The following is a 16924-nucleotide window of genomic DNA, read 5'->3' as shown; positions in this document are numbered from 1 at the left end:
CTTCTACTGGCATCATTCTCTAATTCATGAAAAAAAGGTTGTGACATGTTTTAATATTTAAAAATCAGCAGTACAATGTTAGAATGCATGCATCCTGATTGTGCTTTTCATGCATTAGTAAGCACCTGGAAAGGCCATTTAGGGGGTGCATGTACTAAGCTTTGAAGAGAGATAAAGTGGATGGATATAAAGTACCAGACCCTGTCATTTTTCAAGCACAGCTTGTGACACGATAATTGGTTGGATGGAATTTTGGGGATGATTCTGGTTGACTTGCAAAGCTTGCAGCTTACCGAATACTTGTAACGAGCGACACATGTTTCACCAATGCTCCCTGAGGCTAAGCAGGAAGCCCGAGGAAGCATTGGTGAAACACGTGTCTCTAGCTAGAAGCTGTTGGAATGTATATCTAGGGAGATTTATTGTCCATTTACAAATTATGCTAATTATCAGGATAATAATGTAAATAAATAAAAAAATAAAGTCTGTTCTGTTTGATTAATTGGTCACAGGAATTAAGCTGAGATAATAACACTGTCCTATGGTATTTAAAATCAAAATTTGCAGCATCCTGATTAATATAAACCTAATAAGCTGCAATTACCAGATTTCACCACTAGATATCAGCATTATACTGTAAGGTCAGCACACTGTGAAGAAATCTAAAAACCTCTGATCACAAGAATTATAATGTTACATTTTGTTTCTATTGTGACTTTCTGGGCTGTGTGCCAGAAATGTTGCTTATAATCAACAAATAGCAGTGTAGACATATACTGTTGCAAGATATTCAACACACTCATGTGTATTTGAAGATATTAACAGCTTGCAGCAGTAGTATATCCTGCCTCTTAATATTGAATTATATAAGAGCAACAATTACCAGCAGCTGCACTGTATTATCCCTTTATATAAAAACACCTTGGATTGATGATGGTTGAATACATAAGAAATTTAAAAAAAGTAATATAAATTATCATCTGTTACATGATAATAAAAATAATTTAATTTCCTATCTCCCTATCCTGATTGAGGAATTTCCATGTAATTAATGAGCTGCATTCCACACTTGTCGATATTTTAATCTTTTTCACACATGTTCTTACTTTTTGAACACCAGGTTATATATGTGTGTGTTGTGTATGTTTTGATTTTAACCCCCTTACATTTCACCAAAGTCAGTGGGTGCTTCCCTATCACAGTATCAATAAAGATTTATGGGACTCCCCCACCTTTTACATTTTGGATATCATTTTCCCCTTTTTTCTTCATTAAGCATAAACGTACTAGGTGTGCATCCACCTAGCAACTTCTTTTTTTCTCTTTAAGCTGTATATCTAAGTTTGTTCGGATAGCAACCCCGCTATTAAAAATTACATTGTAGTGGTTCATTTCCCTTAAAACAAGGGTATTAATGAAGTTGAGGGCAGATCTCAATTTTTTTTCTTTTGTTTGATTTCATGAGGTCACCTGTGGATAGATGCCACCTTGCCTCTTGGGAAGACAGGTCAGCGGTGAGGAAATCGACCATTGATGCTACATTCATCTAACTGTATCCTTTCTGCTTGATTTTAGGCATATAAGCAGCCATCTACTGCCCCTCCGTCCAGACCACCTTTCCCCCCGATGCCACCACAGGTATGTCACTGCGATATGTCATAAACATGAGTATAGGACACCATTTATTAATATGGTGCAAGAGCATTGAGAGGTTGTATCCATAGAAACCAAATATCACAGCAAACGTGGAATCAAATGAGAGCTAATACCTGGATGTTAAACTATTTTATTTAAGAGTCATATAATGTAATAATCGTACAATGATCCATACGCTAATCAGGGCCAGATTAACAATGGGGCAGATGAAGCTGCAGTTCCAGGCCACCACATAAAAATAGGCCCATTACCCTGACAGCATGATGATCCCCAGACAGCCACCAGCTGGCCACATGGTTAAATTGCATTTCTATTTTACACATTGATACAATTTGTTATATATTTAGGGAGATATTGTGGCGTATAGTGTATGGGATCTACATGCATACATGTCATTGGCCTAGCCTTCTCCACTTCTCATAACAGGCCCTTAAACATTTACAGCTCCAGGCCCATAAGGCCCTTAATCGTGCTCTGCCACTGATAGCACTTCACGAGGTACAGAATAGAGTGTAAGCACAGATGCCACATCACACCTCGCTAGATCCATCTGCCCACAGTGCACCTCTGCCAGTGCAGGAGCTTCATCCAATCCTGGCACTGTATTGGAGCAGAGGGTGGCTCTGGTGCCTTGGGATGTGTCACCTGTCAGGTAACATCAAAACCAGCAAAACTCAGTGCATAAGATAAGAGAGCGACCAGTCCTCATACCATCATGCTGAGACAGTTTTCAGATTAGATTCTTTTAACAGAAGCTGGGAGTTCTATTTGCGATGTTGCTATGGGCAACTGATCAGATTCTATCTATTATCTTCTAGAAGGTGCTAAATAAATAAAAAGTATTCTGATTGGTTGCCCATAGCAACAACACATCACAAATAGAACTCCCATCTTTGTAAATAAACCTCTGTGGGGCTGATTTATCACCATCCGCATCCTCAGATACAGATATACTGTGATAATATTGGCCCAATTCGCAGTATGATAATTGATTACATCGCACGGATGTATTAAGTATTACATACAGGTGCAGAGCTTGTGAGAAATCTCTGTCCCTGTGATGCCACTTCGAAGCCTTATCAGGGTATTCTTCATAAAAATACCTTAAGTAACGGCTGCGCATGTGCTGACATCTGCCGGCTGCACACCTCAATGTCATGACTCACGTACACCATGGATGGCTGATTGGAACTCCTGGAAGGCTACCGGTCAACTGAATTTGAAAATGCTCCCTCTGATCCGGCCCCCTTCAGATCACTGTGAAACGCGTCAATATGGTTCCAGGCCTGGTGTAGAATGTGATGGATGGCAGCATCTTGCCGCCTGGCAGAGTCTCATGATGACGCGTTTCACAGGTAGGAAATGCTATATCCCCAACATCTCCTACCTGCGCAACTCTCAGACAGCACCAAGTTAGTTACGGTAGGTATAGAATGGATCATTACAGAAATGTACAGGAGGGGACATTCTTTGCATATGTGTTTATTACTTTATATAGTTAAAGAATATTATAGGCTGGTGATATTTTATGTTTTAAATTAAATGAACAACAGACTTGATGATTGTCTGGGTCAGGTGACTGTAACCGATCTCCGCGTGGATAATGTGACCAATTCATTTTTAATTATTTCAGGCTTTGAAACCCAACGTGAGAAAATATTGAGTTCCGCACCACAGATGAAGCCTTAATTTACACAGATGTTTACAATTGTATGACTGTCTGCTATTTATTATATTAAGATTGCAGCGCTGTATGTATGTTTATATGCCATTAATATTGTACAGTGGACAGGAACCTTTGCTTGATGTCCTACGAGTCTGAAAAGTCTCATCCTCTACCGGACACTCCAGGAGAGCAGTCAGCATAGAGAGCATCTGTGAGATATTCTACAAAAAGATGGCGTCCTTCCAGGCAAAGGCTTGTGTGGCACTGACTTTGTGCATGGGATGGAGACAGGTTTCCCCTTCGCTACTGTACAAATTTGGCAGTGAGCTTTCTGCCGTGCTCTGTACTGCTAAATTGAGATTACACATCTACAATTACTGAAGACTTTAGATAGTTGGATCATTGCATATATATTGCTGTCCCAATAGAAGGCTATGCAGATACCGCCGGTCACCGGGCGGCCATGTTTTGAGTCGTAGCAGCTGTGCGACATCACGCAGTTACCACCAACACACACACCCAACCTGCATAAGGTCCGGATATGCCTGTGTTGTCCAGAACACACCACCACAATGCCAAATCAACACCCTGTTGTCCAATAGGTTGTGGTTGCATTTTTCACATGCGACCACAGATTGCCGGTAATTTGTGTAACCTATTGAATTAGGCCCATAGTACGTAGAGCTGGAGGGCATTGTATTGAGTGTTAGAAAATAATGTAGATTGTATGTAGATTAGAATAAACTAGTAATTTTATTTCACTTTTTTTCCCCCAACTTTACAAAGTTATATTTGGGCTAGTACAGCTATTGTGTATTTGTTTCTGTGCACACCAGACATGTGAGCGAATAGAGAATTACTGTATGATTGTGTTTGTTGAATTACTGTTTATCATCCTGAGAGGGGACTTACTATAACCTTGTTTGACAAGGACATATTTATTACTAATTAAAAATGTGAATTTTTTTTTTGTTTGTTTTTAATTAAAAGTCTATTGTATTCACAGAGTGTCTCATGATGCCACATGCTTAGACCAAAAACACAGTTATATGATTAATGTTATGGCCCCCATACACTGGGTGATTTGTCCTAAGGACAAGTCGGAACAGTTTGCCCTTGAGAGCCCCCCAATCAACATCTGGCCAGTCATGTAAAAATATTCAGCAGCCGCATCACGCCACCCGGCAAAATGCTGCTACAAGCTCCCAACCACCGCCGTTGCTTGGACTGACCCCGCTGCCCGCTGCTACAAGCTGCCCGCACCTGTGAACACCACCAGCTGCCCGACCCCCACCACTAGGAGCTGCCTGACCCCTACCGCAGGGGGAGGGAGGTCCCAGGTCGGGTGGTCGGATGGTCAGCAGGTCCGACCACCCGATCAGGTCCAATGCACATGGGACTGCGCATCGGACCTGAGGGGACATCAAACTGAGCTGATCTGGGCCGATTTCACAGCCCAATTCTTCGGAATCGGCTGAAATCGGCTCAGTGTATGGGCACCTTTAGAATGTAAGCTCTCACGAGCAGGTCCCTCTTCCCTCTTGTGTTTTTTCTTCTCTTTCCTGCCACGCTGATACCTATTTCAGTGTCGTCTGCTGATGCAGCTATGTTTATGTGCCCTGTACTTGTCCTATATTGTAATCAACTGGAAGTCGCTGTTTCCTGTTTTACTTATACATTTTTTTACTTTTAATTGGGCGCTGCGGATCCATACTTGACTACCCCCCTGAAATGGCCAGGAGGCTCCAGAAATTCTGTTGGCCCTCCCGTCCCCCTGGAAAGGTGGGCAAGTCTCCTATATGCCCCTGGAAATTTTTGGTCTTATATAATTGTGGTAAATATCTGTCTCTGCCAAGTGCTGTGAGAGACGGATGACCACATGACCATCATTCATAGCTCCCACAATAATGACCGCCACTATCAACCTGGAAGGGATTACCTATGCCACTCAACTTGCCTTGTCCACTCACTAGCACAACGCTTAAAAATGTGAGGTGAGCATGCATTCGTGCACCCACAGCCAGTGCACTTCCCAGATGACATGCGGCACACACACCTGTATCAGCTGAAAAAAACTCAGTTTGAGCATAAAGAACACTACAGAGACTATAAAGCCAGATAGTAATTTATGGGAAATGGTCTTCCACATGTAACAATCCTGTTTAAGGATCAGAGCATACATGCACAATATAAAGTACATCATTCTTTCGTAGTTGTCTGCACCCAAAGTAAAGCTGCCTCTGCTGTCCAGGTACATTCCTTCTAATAATCATACATAACATACACTCACATACAAGTAATGCCCCCCATACACGGTCCGTTTTTTCGGTCCGTTCTGTACTTTTAAAGTACACATCGGATCACATCCCTAGTGCATGCAGTGTGCATGCACTGCGATCCGTTCCGATGTGTGCAGCACATACTTTTTGTACCGTACTATGTGATGCGCGGGAGCGTGCATCGCATAGTACAGAACGGAGCCCTACACAACGGACCGTGTATGGGCTCCTTAAGATAGATAAAATAATTGCTGATATTATTCAGTGAAAACTGACAATGGCACATACTAACGTGGTCCAATAATGTAATACACCAATAAAAATAATAATAGCACACACGAGGTGCCTGATTCAGACCTGATTGCACAGCCGCAAATTCTCATTGGCCAGCATTCAGTTAAGACGACGCCCCACTAGAGTGAAATCCCGCCTTGTGAATGAGTGTGCTCGCTGTGGATAATACGCAAATGGATGTGTATGGCATCGGCCGTATCCTGGGGAAAAAACAACTCGTAAATTGGGCAAATTTACTAATCTGCCGTGTTTTCCAGATTCATATTTTCCGATGTCGTAGCCGGCCATAGCCATTCGTATTTATGGCCACCATATATGTACGAAGTGGCAGCATTTTGGGGTTTCCCATTTTTCTAAAACTATCACCAGGCTCAAGGGCCAGTCTTGGTTCCTAAAATATGGGGGACGAAACGACTAGGGGTCCCTGATATTTTGACAACCAGCACCAGGCCCAAACAGCGAGTAGGGTAATGCCACAGCATTTTCCCCCTGATTGTTCAGCCTGGACTGGAAACTGGAGCCCTGTGGGGGGGCAATGAAGGTGTCCCCCCCTCCAGAACAACCCCAGTCCGGGCAGAAGCTCAGGGCTGGCCCCGATGCCCCAGAGCATTGGGCACCGGGCTGATGGTATTGTGTAAAACAATTAAAATTATTGTGTTTTGCTGTAAAACTATAAGTCCCAGCAAGCCTGCCCCGCACACAGGGACTTAGCGAACCACAAGGGTAAAGGGCCCGCTAGTACTTATAGTTCTACAGGAGAACAAATAGTTAAATAAAACACACACATAGAGAAATGAAACTTTAGTACACTCTACTATCATTCATACATACTTACCTATGGATACCAACGTTGGCCTGTCCCCTCCTCCAGTAGAAAATCCAATCAGTACCTGTGGCAGTAAATTATACTTACCAAGGCCTCCGACATCGAGCATGTACTCTTCGGTCCGTAGCAGCAACCACGGGGTGTAAAATAACAAACCCGGACCCCGATCCCATGAACAGGATGAACCGCAAATGTATGTTTCAATTTGCGGCGCCTCCCCCAGCCAATCAGGAGTGGAGCTCCCCCAGGGGATGTATCGGTGTATACTTTGACTATTAAAGCAGGAGAATGTTATTCAATATTAATTCTAAAACCATACAATTTTTCTAAAAACTAAGGGCCTTATTTTGGTTCATTCTTTCTGACAAAATCCTTCTTAGATGGACAAAACCATGTGCACTGCAGGGGGGGCAGATGTAACATGTGCAGAGAGAATTAGATTTGGGTGAGTCATTTTGTTTCTGTGCAGGGAAAATACTGACTGCTTTATTTTTACACTGCAATATAGATCTCACTTTGAAGTAAAACCCCACCCAAATCTAATTCTCTCTGCACATGTTACATCTGCCCCACCTGCAGTGCACATGGTTTTGCCCATCTAAGAAGGATTTTGTCAGAAAGAATGAACCAAAATAAGGCCCTAAGTGAGTAACCTAAGGTAACATAATTAGTGGTAGAGACAATATGTTCTACATGTTTACCACTAGAGGCACTGTTCCACTGGAGTCCACTGTATAATTTACCTTGGACAGTACTACAGAACCCCTTAATGCAGTGGTTCCCAAACTGTGGCCCTTATTCTGATCGGTGCGGATATTCCCGCATTCTTACGGTGCGGTCCGCACGCCACGGTGTTTTGCCGCGTGCGGCCATCGTCCGTAGAAACGCCCACGTGTCCTCCGCATTCGGACGGACTCACTCTTTAAGAACAGGGCGTGTTTACGGACGACATACAAACCATGCGTGTGCGGGAGAAACACTCCGATTCGGCACGGTATTACAGAGTATTACAGAGTATGCTCGGGAATACCGCATCCGAACGGGAGCCAAGCGGTGCTACCGCACGTAAGCGGAGGATTTCCGCCAAACAACCCACTATGAAGTATCTTCTGCAATACATCACATGACCCACTTATTCAATTACCTACCCTCATAAAAAACAGCTTATTTGTAATTGGAATCAATTAGATTCCAATATATCCTTACAAGCATGCCTAACACATGCATAGCACACATTAACCCTTACAGCAATGTAAGTGCAATGGTTTCTATTACACCCTGTGTCAAACATTATAAACATTCTACACATATACTATTTAAAGTGCTAATAAAACCAACAACTGTGAACTTGCATAAAGAATTTATTAAAATATCTATTTAACATAATGAAAAAAAAAAAAAAAGGAAACATTAAATGAGCAGGTCTTTTAGGTCCTGCAAGTCGGCTTGAAGGAGCCGGAGATGGTGCTCTGCTCGCAGGAGGGCCCCACGCACCCCCTCATCTGCCGGTGTGGTGTCATCTGTGGGCATGTCAAAGGGGCAAAAATTAGTCATGTTATTCATGCATACATTTCACATACTACGACATAAATTGCACAAATGCTAGGTGACATGTGTGTATATATATATATATAGAGATATATATCTATCTATGTAGAGAGATAGAGACACACATAGATAAATATATATGACACATACATATATACATACATGCAAACTTATTTACTACATACTGTCTATTTTGCCCTCGACCCTTAACTCTGCAGAAGACATAACAGTCATATTGTTTCTTCTCAGTCACAACCCACCCATGACTAACCAATGTCAATCAGGTCATGGCCTACGTCAATAACAACTTGTCACAATCTGCTCAGTCTAAGTTCAGTGATGGTTGGTGGCATGGGAGTTATGCAAATGTCAGGAATGCACAATACACATCCTCTAAATCATAATTCTGTCTAAACCAACCTACAATTCTGTGAGTGACAAAAATAAATCAGAACTACAGGGGGGGTTTAGGTAGAGGAGGCTCCGGGGACACTGCCAACTTGTGACGCCATTCCAAGGTAGGCCGGCCCATACTCCATTTCGAGCATACATTCTACAGTTTATAAATAACATTCACCAACAATATCGATGCCACTATTTGATGGGTCATAATCTACGCTTGCAGCAGGTGATTTTAATCCACAAATGATCCACTCATCCCTTTACTCCTGGATCCTGTTTAACTACAACGGTTATGTGGCAGTCCAAATGGACCTCCAACCCATCCCACAAACCTGTGTAATTGAGAGGTGTCCTGGATGAAAGGGATGCCTTGGACTCCCCATCTAACCCGTACCTGTATCTGTAGCTACCCACTTTGGGGTCTATATGATTAGTATGTGCCCAAAATTTTTAATCACCAGTGCTACATAACATATACCAGTACAACTACTTCATGAATGATGCATTATGTAAACATACCGATCTGCGGCGAGTCCGGTGCCTGGCACGCCTCCTCCCCCTCGGAACTTGATGTGTCCGGGGCAACCGTGGCCTCCTCAGCCCCCTCCTCCGCCATCTCCTCGACCACAACAACCTCCTCCTCCAACTCCTCCTCCACCTCCTCCTCCAACTCCTCCACCTCCTCCTCCAACTCCTCCTCCACCTCCTCCTCCAACTCCTCCACCTCCTCCTCCAACTCCTCCTCCACCTCCTCCTCCAACTCCTCCTCCACCTCCTCCTCCACCACCACCAGCACCTCCTCCTCCACCTCCTCCTCCGCCACCAACACCTCCTCCTCCGCCACAAACTCCTCTTCCACCTCCTCCTCCTCCACCTCCTCACGCACCACCTCCTCCTCCACCATTTGCTCCTCCTCCACTTCCTCCTCTTCCACCCTTGCCGCCACCTCCTCCTGGGGGTCTTGGGCCTCGTCCTGGGCCAGGCCTGCCTCCGCCTGTTCACGGGCCTGTCGGGCTCGGGCTCGTGCTGTGTGGTAGAAAAAAACATCATGGTCAATGTCGGCTCATTGGGGCACATTTATTCATCCATAACAAGACATACATGGAAGGGTGATAATGATGGCAAACGATGCAGGAAAGTAGCTCCTTACTGTTAATGGACTCCAAATTGTGACATTTAAATTATTATGTGATTGTTAGTCATTTGTTCACACATTACAACCCAGGCATTTATCAATGTGTAACACATATTAGATTGGGCACATTGTATGCATCAGAATCCTCAATGCTATGGCATGACATATAAAAGGCACATGACTGCATGTTAACCAGGAAGAAGCACACATAAGAGTCTATGGACTTTTAAACCCATGGACACCCACTTATCATGAGACACATTTTATTGCTTATATATGCTATGTTGTAAGTGCGAAATTTCATAGCTAAAATACTCACATTCAGCAATTTCGCCCCTTATTTGTGTGAGCAGCTGGGGCTGGCGCCTGCGGAGGTCCGACCACCGCCTCTCCAGCTGCCCGAGGGACCTCCGCACCCGAGTGCGGGCGTAAATTCGGCGCCCTGCCGCTGTGTACGCCCTCCGCTTATGGCGGTTTGTTATGAAGGGCCCCGCACGGCCCAGCCTTGTCTCCATGACGGAGACAAGAACCCTGAGCTCCTCATGCGTGAAGGGTTCTGCCCTTCGTGTCTCCGCCATGTTGACAATGGCATCTATCAACCAATCAGGTGGTGGCATTGGTTGATCACAGTTATTTGTGATAATAACTTTATTGTTCATTTTTACATTAACAGCGTCTCTGCGCCAACACAAATGGTGAAAAATTCGCATGCCTTCAAAACCGTAGTGTTGATGTATGCCAATGAACAAATCTGATATATATAAAACACAGTGTGTATGCCCTTAGCAAATCCAATAAGGCCGCGCTCCGCCAAGCAACGCGTGCTATAGCTTAGCAAGGCATAGCTGTAGTTAGCATTACTTACTCTATGCATATATGTGTATGCGTACATTTATGTGTAAAAGACACATACACACTTGCAGGTATCCTGAAACCAGCATTATACACCAGCCCTGCCTGCCTGCCTGCCTGCCTGCCTGCCTGCCTGCATGCTCCTTGAAATGTTGAAACATGTGAATAAATTCCAACATCATATATAGATATATATCTATATATGCAAACAAATCATACATCAACACAGGAAATAATCCCCAACACATGATAGAATAAATCAATGTACTCACCAGTCATCAGGGATAGTATCAACTACAATAATGAAGATATAACAAACACATAAGATCCCTTGTCCAAGGTATAATAATTAGCACCTATATTGAACTTCCCCCAAAACTAAACACATATGCTAAATATCTCCTATTTCTTTGCCATTAGGAGGGCAGGCTGGCTAATGTTCGTTTTGTAACACTGACAACTAACACACTGGACTTATTTGAAGGGGTGATTGTGACTAAAATGGGTGTGTTATGTCAACTCAATAACATGTACCTGAAGTATCTTTGCGCCACAGAGTCCCGCAGCTGGTATCCCCTCCGGCATTCAGGGGCGCGGGATGGGCGCATGGGCGGATCTTGCGGCTCAGATGGTACCTCCCACTCATCAAAGGGTATCTCACGCCGCACAGCAATGTTGTGGAAAAATATACACAGGCCCACGATCCTCGACACCATTTCAGGCGCATATTGTAAGTCACCACCAGTGCGGTGGAGCACTCTAAATCGACCTTTTAAAAGGCCAATTGAGCGCTCCACCACTTGCCTGGTGGCAACATGCGCCCGATTGAATGCCTCCTGTGGGCCCGGTGCTGGGTAGCTGTACGGCGTAAGTAGCCAGGGCGTACATGGGTAACCGGAGTCACCCAGAACCCACGCATCACGGCCTTCCAGCTCTTGGAGTCTATGCCATATCCCGGTTTGTCGGATGACATGAGAGTCATGGGCACTTCCGGGAAACTTCGAGTTGAAGGCGAGAATCTCCATGGATGGGCCACATACCACCATCACGTTCAGTGAGTGGAACAATTTGCGGTTCCTATATATCTTCTCACTTCGAGATGGAGGCACAAATGGTACATGGGTGCCATCCACAGCCCCTATCACATTAGGGAAGCCAGCAATTTGATGGAAGGCCTGCTGGCTTCTGCGCAGGGTCTCGGTGGCAAATGTCATGGCCATGAAGTGCCCCTTGCGCCTGAACATGGCCGACGTCACACGCCTCAGGATTCGGCAGAAGGCCGGCTGAGATATTCCAGCAAGTACTGCCACTACTTGTTGGAATGATCCTGAGGCGCAGAAATGCAACACCGCCAGCAGCTGTGTGTGAGGCGGAATTGCTGTCGTGATCCCGTGTAGAGGTTCCAGATCGCTCTGAATTAAGGTGAGCAGATCCAGAATGACATGTGGCGGTAACCGGTACCTAGTAAGTACCTCATCATCGGGCATAGCAAACAGAGTCACCCGTGTGCGATAGATTCTAGCACGTCCTGGCCTCCTTGGCCGACGAGTGGGGAGAGCCGCAAGTGCCCTTAGCCTCCTCTCCATGTAGCGCATAATAGCTTCTGCAACCTATAAAGAAATGAACATAAATACTGATGCACCTATGCACATAATGGCCATATCCCACTACAAATAGATTTGTAGCCTTCAATACGTACAATAGATGGGCGCCCCATGAAATCCCGCAGATCCATTTGACTCTCTAATGATGACACAATAATATGAACTCAATACACACCGTCCAAAACACACAGATAAAGGTGTCAGCATTTTTTGCCGACATCATGTACTATGACACATTTCATCTATTGCTGGGACATGTTGTCCTGCAATAGATGAACCCACACAGGTTTAAGCCCTGTGAGTGAAATAGTGAACATGTGACATGTTGCAATAATAATACACCACTTTGCTGGCCCAACAATCTGTAGTCAGTGAGGCAATAGTGCATACATTCATACACTTACATTGTTAATGGATATCATATCTACAAGGAGCATGGAAGAGCTTACCTTAGACCCTGACAAGTCCAGATCTGAAGACAAATGATTCTAGCAGGAAGACATTATTTATAGGGCTCTCACATGTGTGGTCTATAACAGTAGAGATGAGTATTGCATGACTTGTGGCCTGGATTCTCTAAGGGAATGGGCTACTTTTAGCTTGCACTAAAACGCCACAATACCACAGTAGTCATGAATGAAATGTCATGTCATGCTAGCAAATAGCATGTGTATTGAGCAATAGTCACAGGTGTATCAGAAGATTCTATGCAATGTTAGCATTGGTGACCAGTATTTCATGTCGAACTTTCGCCAGGTTTTACACAATGGAATTTCCGCCACCGTATGCGGCGCGAAAAACCAGCGACGTACGCTCACGCACGGAACGCAGCTGCCGCTGATGTCCGCCAAACAGATTACACAAACAGTATATAAAGGTGTATTAGAAGGTGACAATGTTGTTGCTAACATGTCTGGATCCCAACCAGAGGTGGACCCAGTGCTGCAGCAACTATTTGACCAGATGGACTCCAGCACCACCTATGTGCCACTGCACATGCGGGCAGTGGGTAATGAGGAGGCTGCTGGCCCTTCTCCAGCAGGGGAACCTGCACCTGACCATTCTACAGCAGGGCAACCTACACCTGGCCCTTCTGCAGCAGGCCAACCTGCAGCTGGCTCATATCCACCATCAGCAGAATTGTTTGGAACACAACAGGGGACTTCACAAGGTAGTACCATGGCCAGCACTTCAAGTGCAGCGACTGGTGCCAGGGGGCGTGGCCAGGGACGTGGCAAGGGGCGAGCCAGTGCAACAGCGGAACCACCCAAAAAAAATAAGGCATATGAAGCACAGGAGCTGGCCATCCTGGTTCCCCGAGCACGTGATTGGATAGAGTGTCCATCCGAGAGGCTGACACACACACGCAGATGGAAGATTTGGGAACAGATAACGGCAGAGATTAATGAAGTAGCGCCACAAGTTCGTGAGACGGACCATGTGAAGAAGAGGCAAGTTGTTTTGTGATACATGTGGCCAGTAATAGCCAAGTAATGATTGAATTGATGCTTAGATGCATTTAGCAAATGGCCCGTGAGGTTGTTACGATACACATACATTATTGCCATGTAATTTCATTGTGAGTTAGAGTAGGGTGATTGTGAATGTGTATTGTAACGGTTGATATCATAGTTGCATGTAATATTATATATGGGACAATAATCACATGTTGTAATATGTAGCACAGAGCAATGGCTGCAACAGCTAACATTGGGAGTGACATGTATTAATATGTCAACTTACATTGCAGGTGGCAGGACTTCAAAACCAACCTGAAGAGGAAGCTGACCAAGCGGTGGGACCACAGCCAGACATCTGGGGCCGGCCCCATGCCATCAGGGCTAGAGCTCACCCCCCTGGAGGTGATGGCCGAGAGCTGCATATCAGTTGAGGAGATCCGGGGGGTGAGCACTATGGATAGCGAGGCCCCAGCTGAAGTGTTTGCGTCTTTTCTGGAAGGTAAATATTGGTCATGCCATAAACTTGGGCAAGTAATTATCGTAGAATGTCTCCTAATTGTGTTTATCTTTGCCCACAGACACCCCACCGCTTGGTGACGACTCTGTTCAGGAGGTGGAGGAGTCCGTGCCACCTGGCCCCAGAGGTAGGCCTGTGCAGCAGCAGGCATCGGGCCAAGCCGATTTGGCCGCCTTGGCCGAGGTGCTTGGGGACATCAACCAGCAGGGAGACTTGGCATCAGAACGGGTGCGTAGGACCGAGATGATCCTGGCGAGCTTGGTCAGCACCCAGCAGTCCATGGCTGCGAGCATGCAGGCCATGGCTGCAAGTGCTCAGGTGCTGGCCGAGCAAGCCACCCGCCAAAATGATCTCCTCCTCCACCATAATGAGCTTATGGTGGAGCTGGTTACCAGCAACAGGGTCCTAATGGCATCCGTTTCTGGTGCATTACCAGCGGCAACACTCCCTGCTGGCAGGAGGGGTAGACCAGCCAACCCCTCCACATCATCTGCTCCACCTGCCCCAGCATCTGGCCGTCCCCGAAGAGCTGCTGCACAGGCCAAGGAGCCTACCAAGGCCAAACGTGGTCGGAAATGAACTTGTGGCTGCATTAATCTCTGCCGTTATGTGTTCCCAAATCTTCCATTGTGCTGTGTGTGTCAGCTTCTTGTGTCCAATCACGTGCTGAGGGGAACCAGCTGAGGCCTTGCTTCATATGTCCTTTGTGGTTCCCCTGTTGCCCTCTTTTGCCTGGCATTACTGTCAGCTGTACTTGAAGTGATGGCCATGGTACTATCTTGTGAAGTCCCCGGTTGTGTTCCAAATGATTCTGCTGATGGTGCATATGAGCCAGCTGCAGGTTGGCCTGCTGCAGAAGGGCCAGGTGTAGGGTGCCCTGCTGTTGAATGGTCAGGTGCAGCTTGCCCTGCTGTAGAAGGGCCAGCAGCCTCATCATTTCCCACTGGCTGCATGTGCAGTGGCACATAGGAGGTGCTGGAGTCCATCTGTGTGCAATTATATTTGTTTTGTATTATTATTTATTTTGCGGCATTCCTGCCATGTTGTTTATTGTTTGTATGTATTATTTTATGGTCATTGCATCACACTGCCATTGACTGTGACATGAATATAAATAAATGTGTTTACTTTACCCAAAATGTGTGGTTTCATGAGTACATGTCAAATACACATGGGTATTGCTAGTATTAATATTCTGTCATGTCCATTGTTAGCAGTTTGAAAGTGTCTGACAAGTACAGCATATGTGGGTGTTTAGTACGGGTTCCTTGAAGCAGCAATGGTTTCAATTAAAGCACTGACAAGCGTCCTATTAGTGAGTAATGAGTAAAGGAGTAGATTCTATTGGGTTCAGGTGTTAATGGTTGTAGTCATTAGGCGTACGTTCGCCTACCGCATGAACGAGTGGTGTACGCAAAGCAATAGTACACTTGTGGACACCGCACATTTCTGCCCTTTTTGATCGCGTGCATTCGGAGTGGTTTCCGAATGTACGCCCCCCAACATAAGTGTACTCCCCCGTGTCCGCCCATGTTTCCGCCCCGTTTTGCCCACTTTGAAACTACGCCCATGTGCCATTCCGCATGACGCCCATAATACGCCCATATTTCCCGACTGATTGCGGCCAACAGTTTTGGACGGGATTTTGCCGAACTGGTACGGAGTCTAGGCGTGGCACATGCGCGTTGCGTTCTCCACGCATGCGCAGACGGCGAAAAGACGCGATCCGTAAGAATGCGGTAAAGTCCGCGTCAATCAGAATAAGGGCCCGTGTGCCGTGGCTCCCTGGGGTGCCTCGGGACACTTGCAGGGGTGCCCCAGGTTGGTGGTCCAGGACCAATTCAATTTATTTATGGTTAATTATTTATGGGCAAAACCAGTGCTGGTGCCTGACCATCATAAAATGTGTACAAACAGAAGCAAATCCTGCCCTTTACCACATAACTGACCCTTAGAATCGCATATAAACCCAATCTAATTAATTGTTTTTGGGCCTAGGGGTGCCACGAAAAAATTCTGATAGACTAGGGTGCCGTGATTCAAAAAAGTTTGGGAACCCCTGCCTTAATGTTTAAATACTGTAAATAGATGGGTGTGGCTCATTAGGTTGACTAAATGAATGTCGACAGTCATTAGGTCGACACCCTCCAAAGTCGACATGAGGTTAGGTCGACATGGTCTTTAGGTCGACACAAACATTAGGTCAACATGATGAAGGTCGACAATCAAAAAGTCGACATGGGTTTTTCACTTGTCGACTTTCATGTGGTCGACCAAATGACGTATATCAGATAGATTGTGTATTTTCTATAGTGCATTGCCTTTGTCAATCTGGTACATTATACTGTATGCAGTGGGAAGGATATCTGACATAATTAACACTGGAGTATAAGGTCCAATGTGGCAGGGATATGCGCCAGGGGGCTGGGGGACGGAGGCGGTATGCACTGGGAGGGGTGGCGGCATGCCCCGATGCAGGTTGGGGGTGGCTATATGCCCGGGGAGGAGGGGGTGCTGGCGGCGGCGGGAATGCCCGGGGGGGGGGCGCGGCTCACCTGCTGCTGCTCTTCAGCTGCCGGGCAGAGGCATGCGCAGCAGCCCTCCCGCGGCCATTTTTGATATGGGCAAAGTGTTGCGGCTGCTGCCCGCGGCCCGGCCAGCCCAGGGGGGAGTGCGGCCGGACCC

At 45.9% G+C, this 16924-nt stretch overlaps 1 protein-coding gene across 2 annotated transcripts in view; it reads left to right on the top strand.

Annotated features, from left to right (window-relative positions):
- The window catches only part of LOC146075478 (zinc metalloproteinase-disintegrin-like batroxstatin-1), an 85254-nt gene extending 80972 nt beyond the window's left edge, over window positions 1–4282 (top strand). For both annotated transcript variants that reach the window (XM_083184763.1, XM_083184764.1), the window contains 2 exons: window positions 1576–1638; window positions 3290–4282. In XM_083184763.1, coding sequence (XP_083040889.1) covers window positions 1576–1638; window positions 3290–3319 — 93 coding nt within the window. In that variant the 3' untranslated portion in view covers window positions 3320–4282. The remainder of the gene's footprint in view (window positions 1–1575; window positions 1639–3289) is intronic.
- The last annotated feature ends 12642 nt before the right edge of the window (window positions 4283–16924 follow it).

This window comes from Crinia signifera, chromosome 4 (assembly GCF_055691185.1).
Source record: "Crinia signifera chromosome 4, ASM5569118v1, whole genome shotgun sequence".
NCBI lineage: Eukaryota > Metazoa > Chordata > Amphibia > Anura > Myobatrachidae > Crinia > Crinia signifera.
Note: the sequence above shows the minus strand (reverse complement) of the source record. Positions and strands in the feature narration are given on the sequence as shown.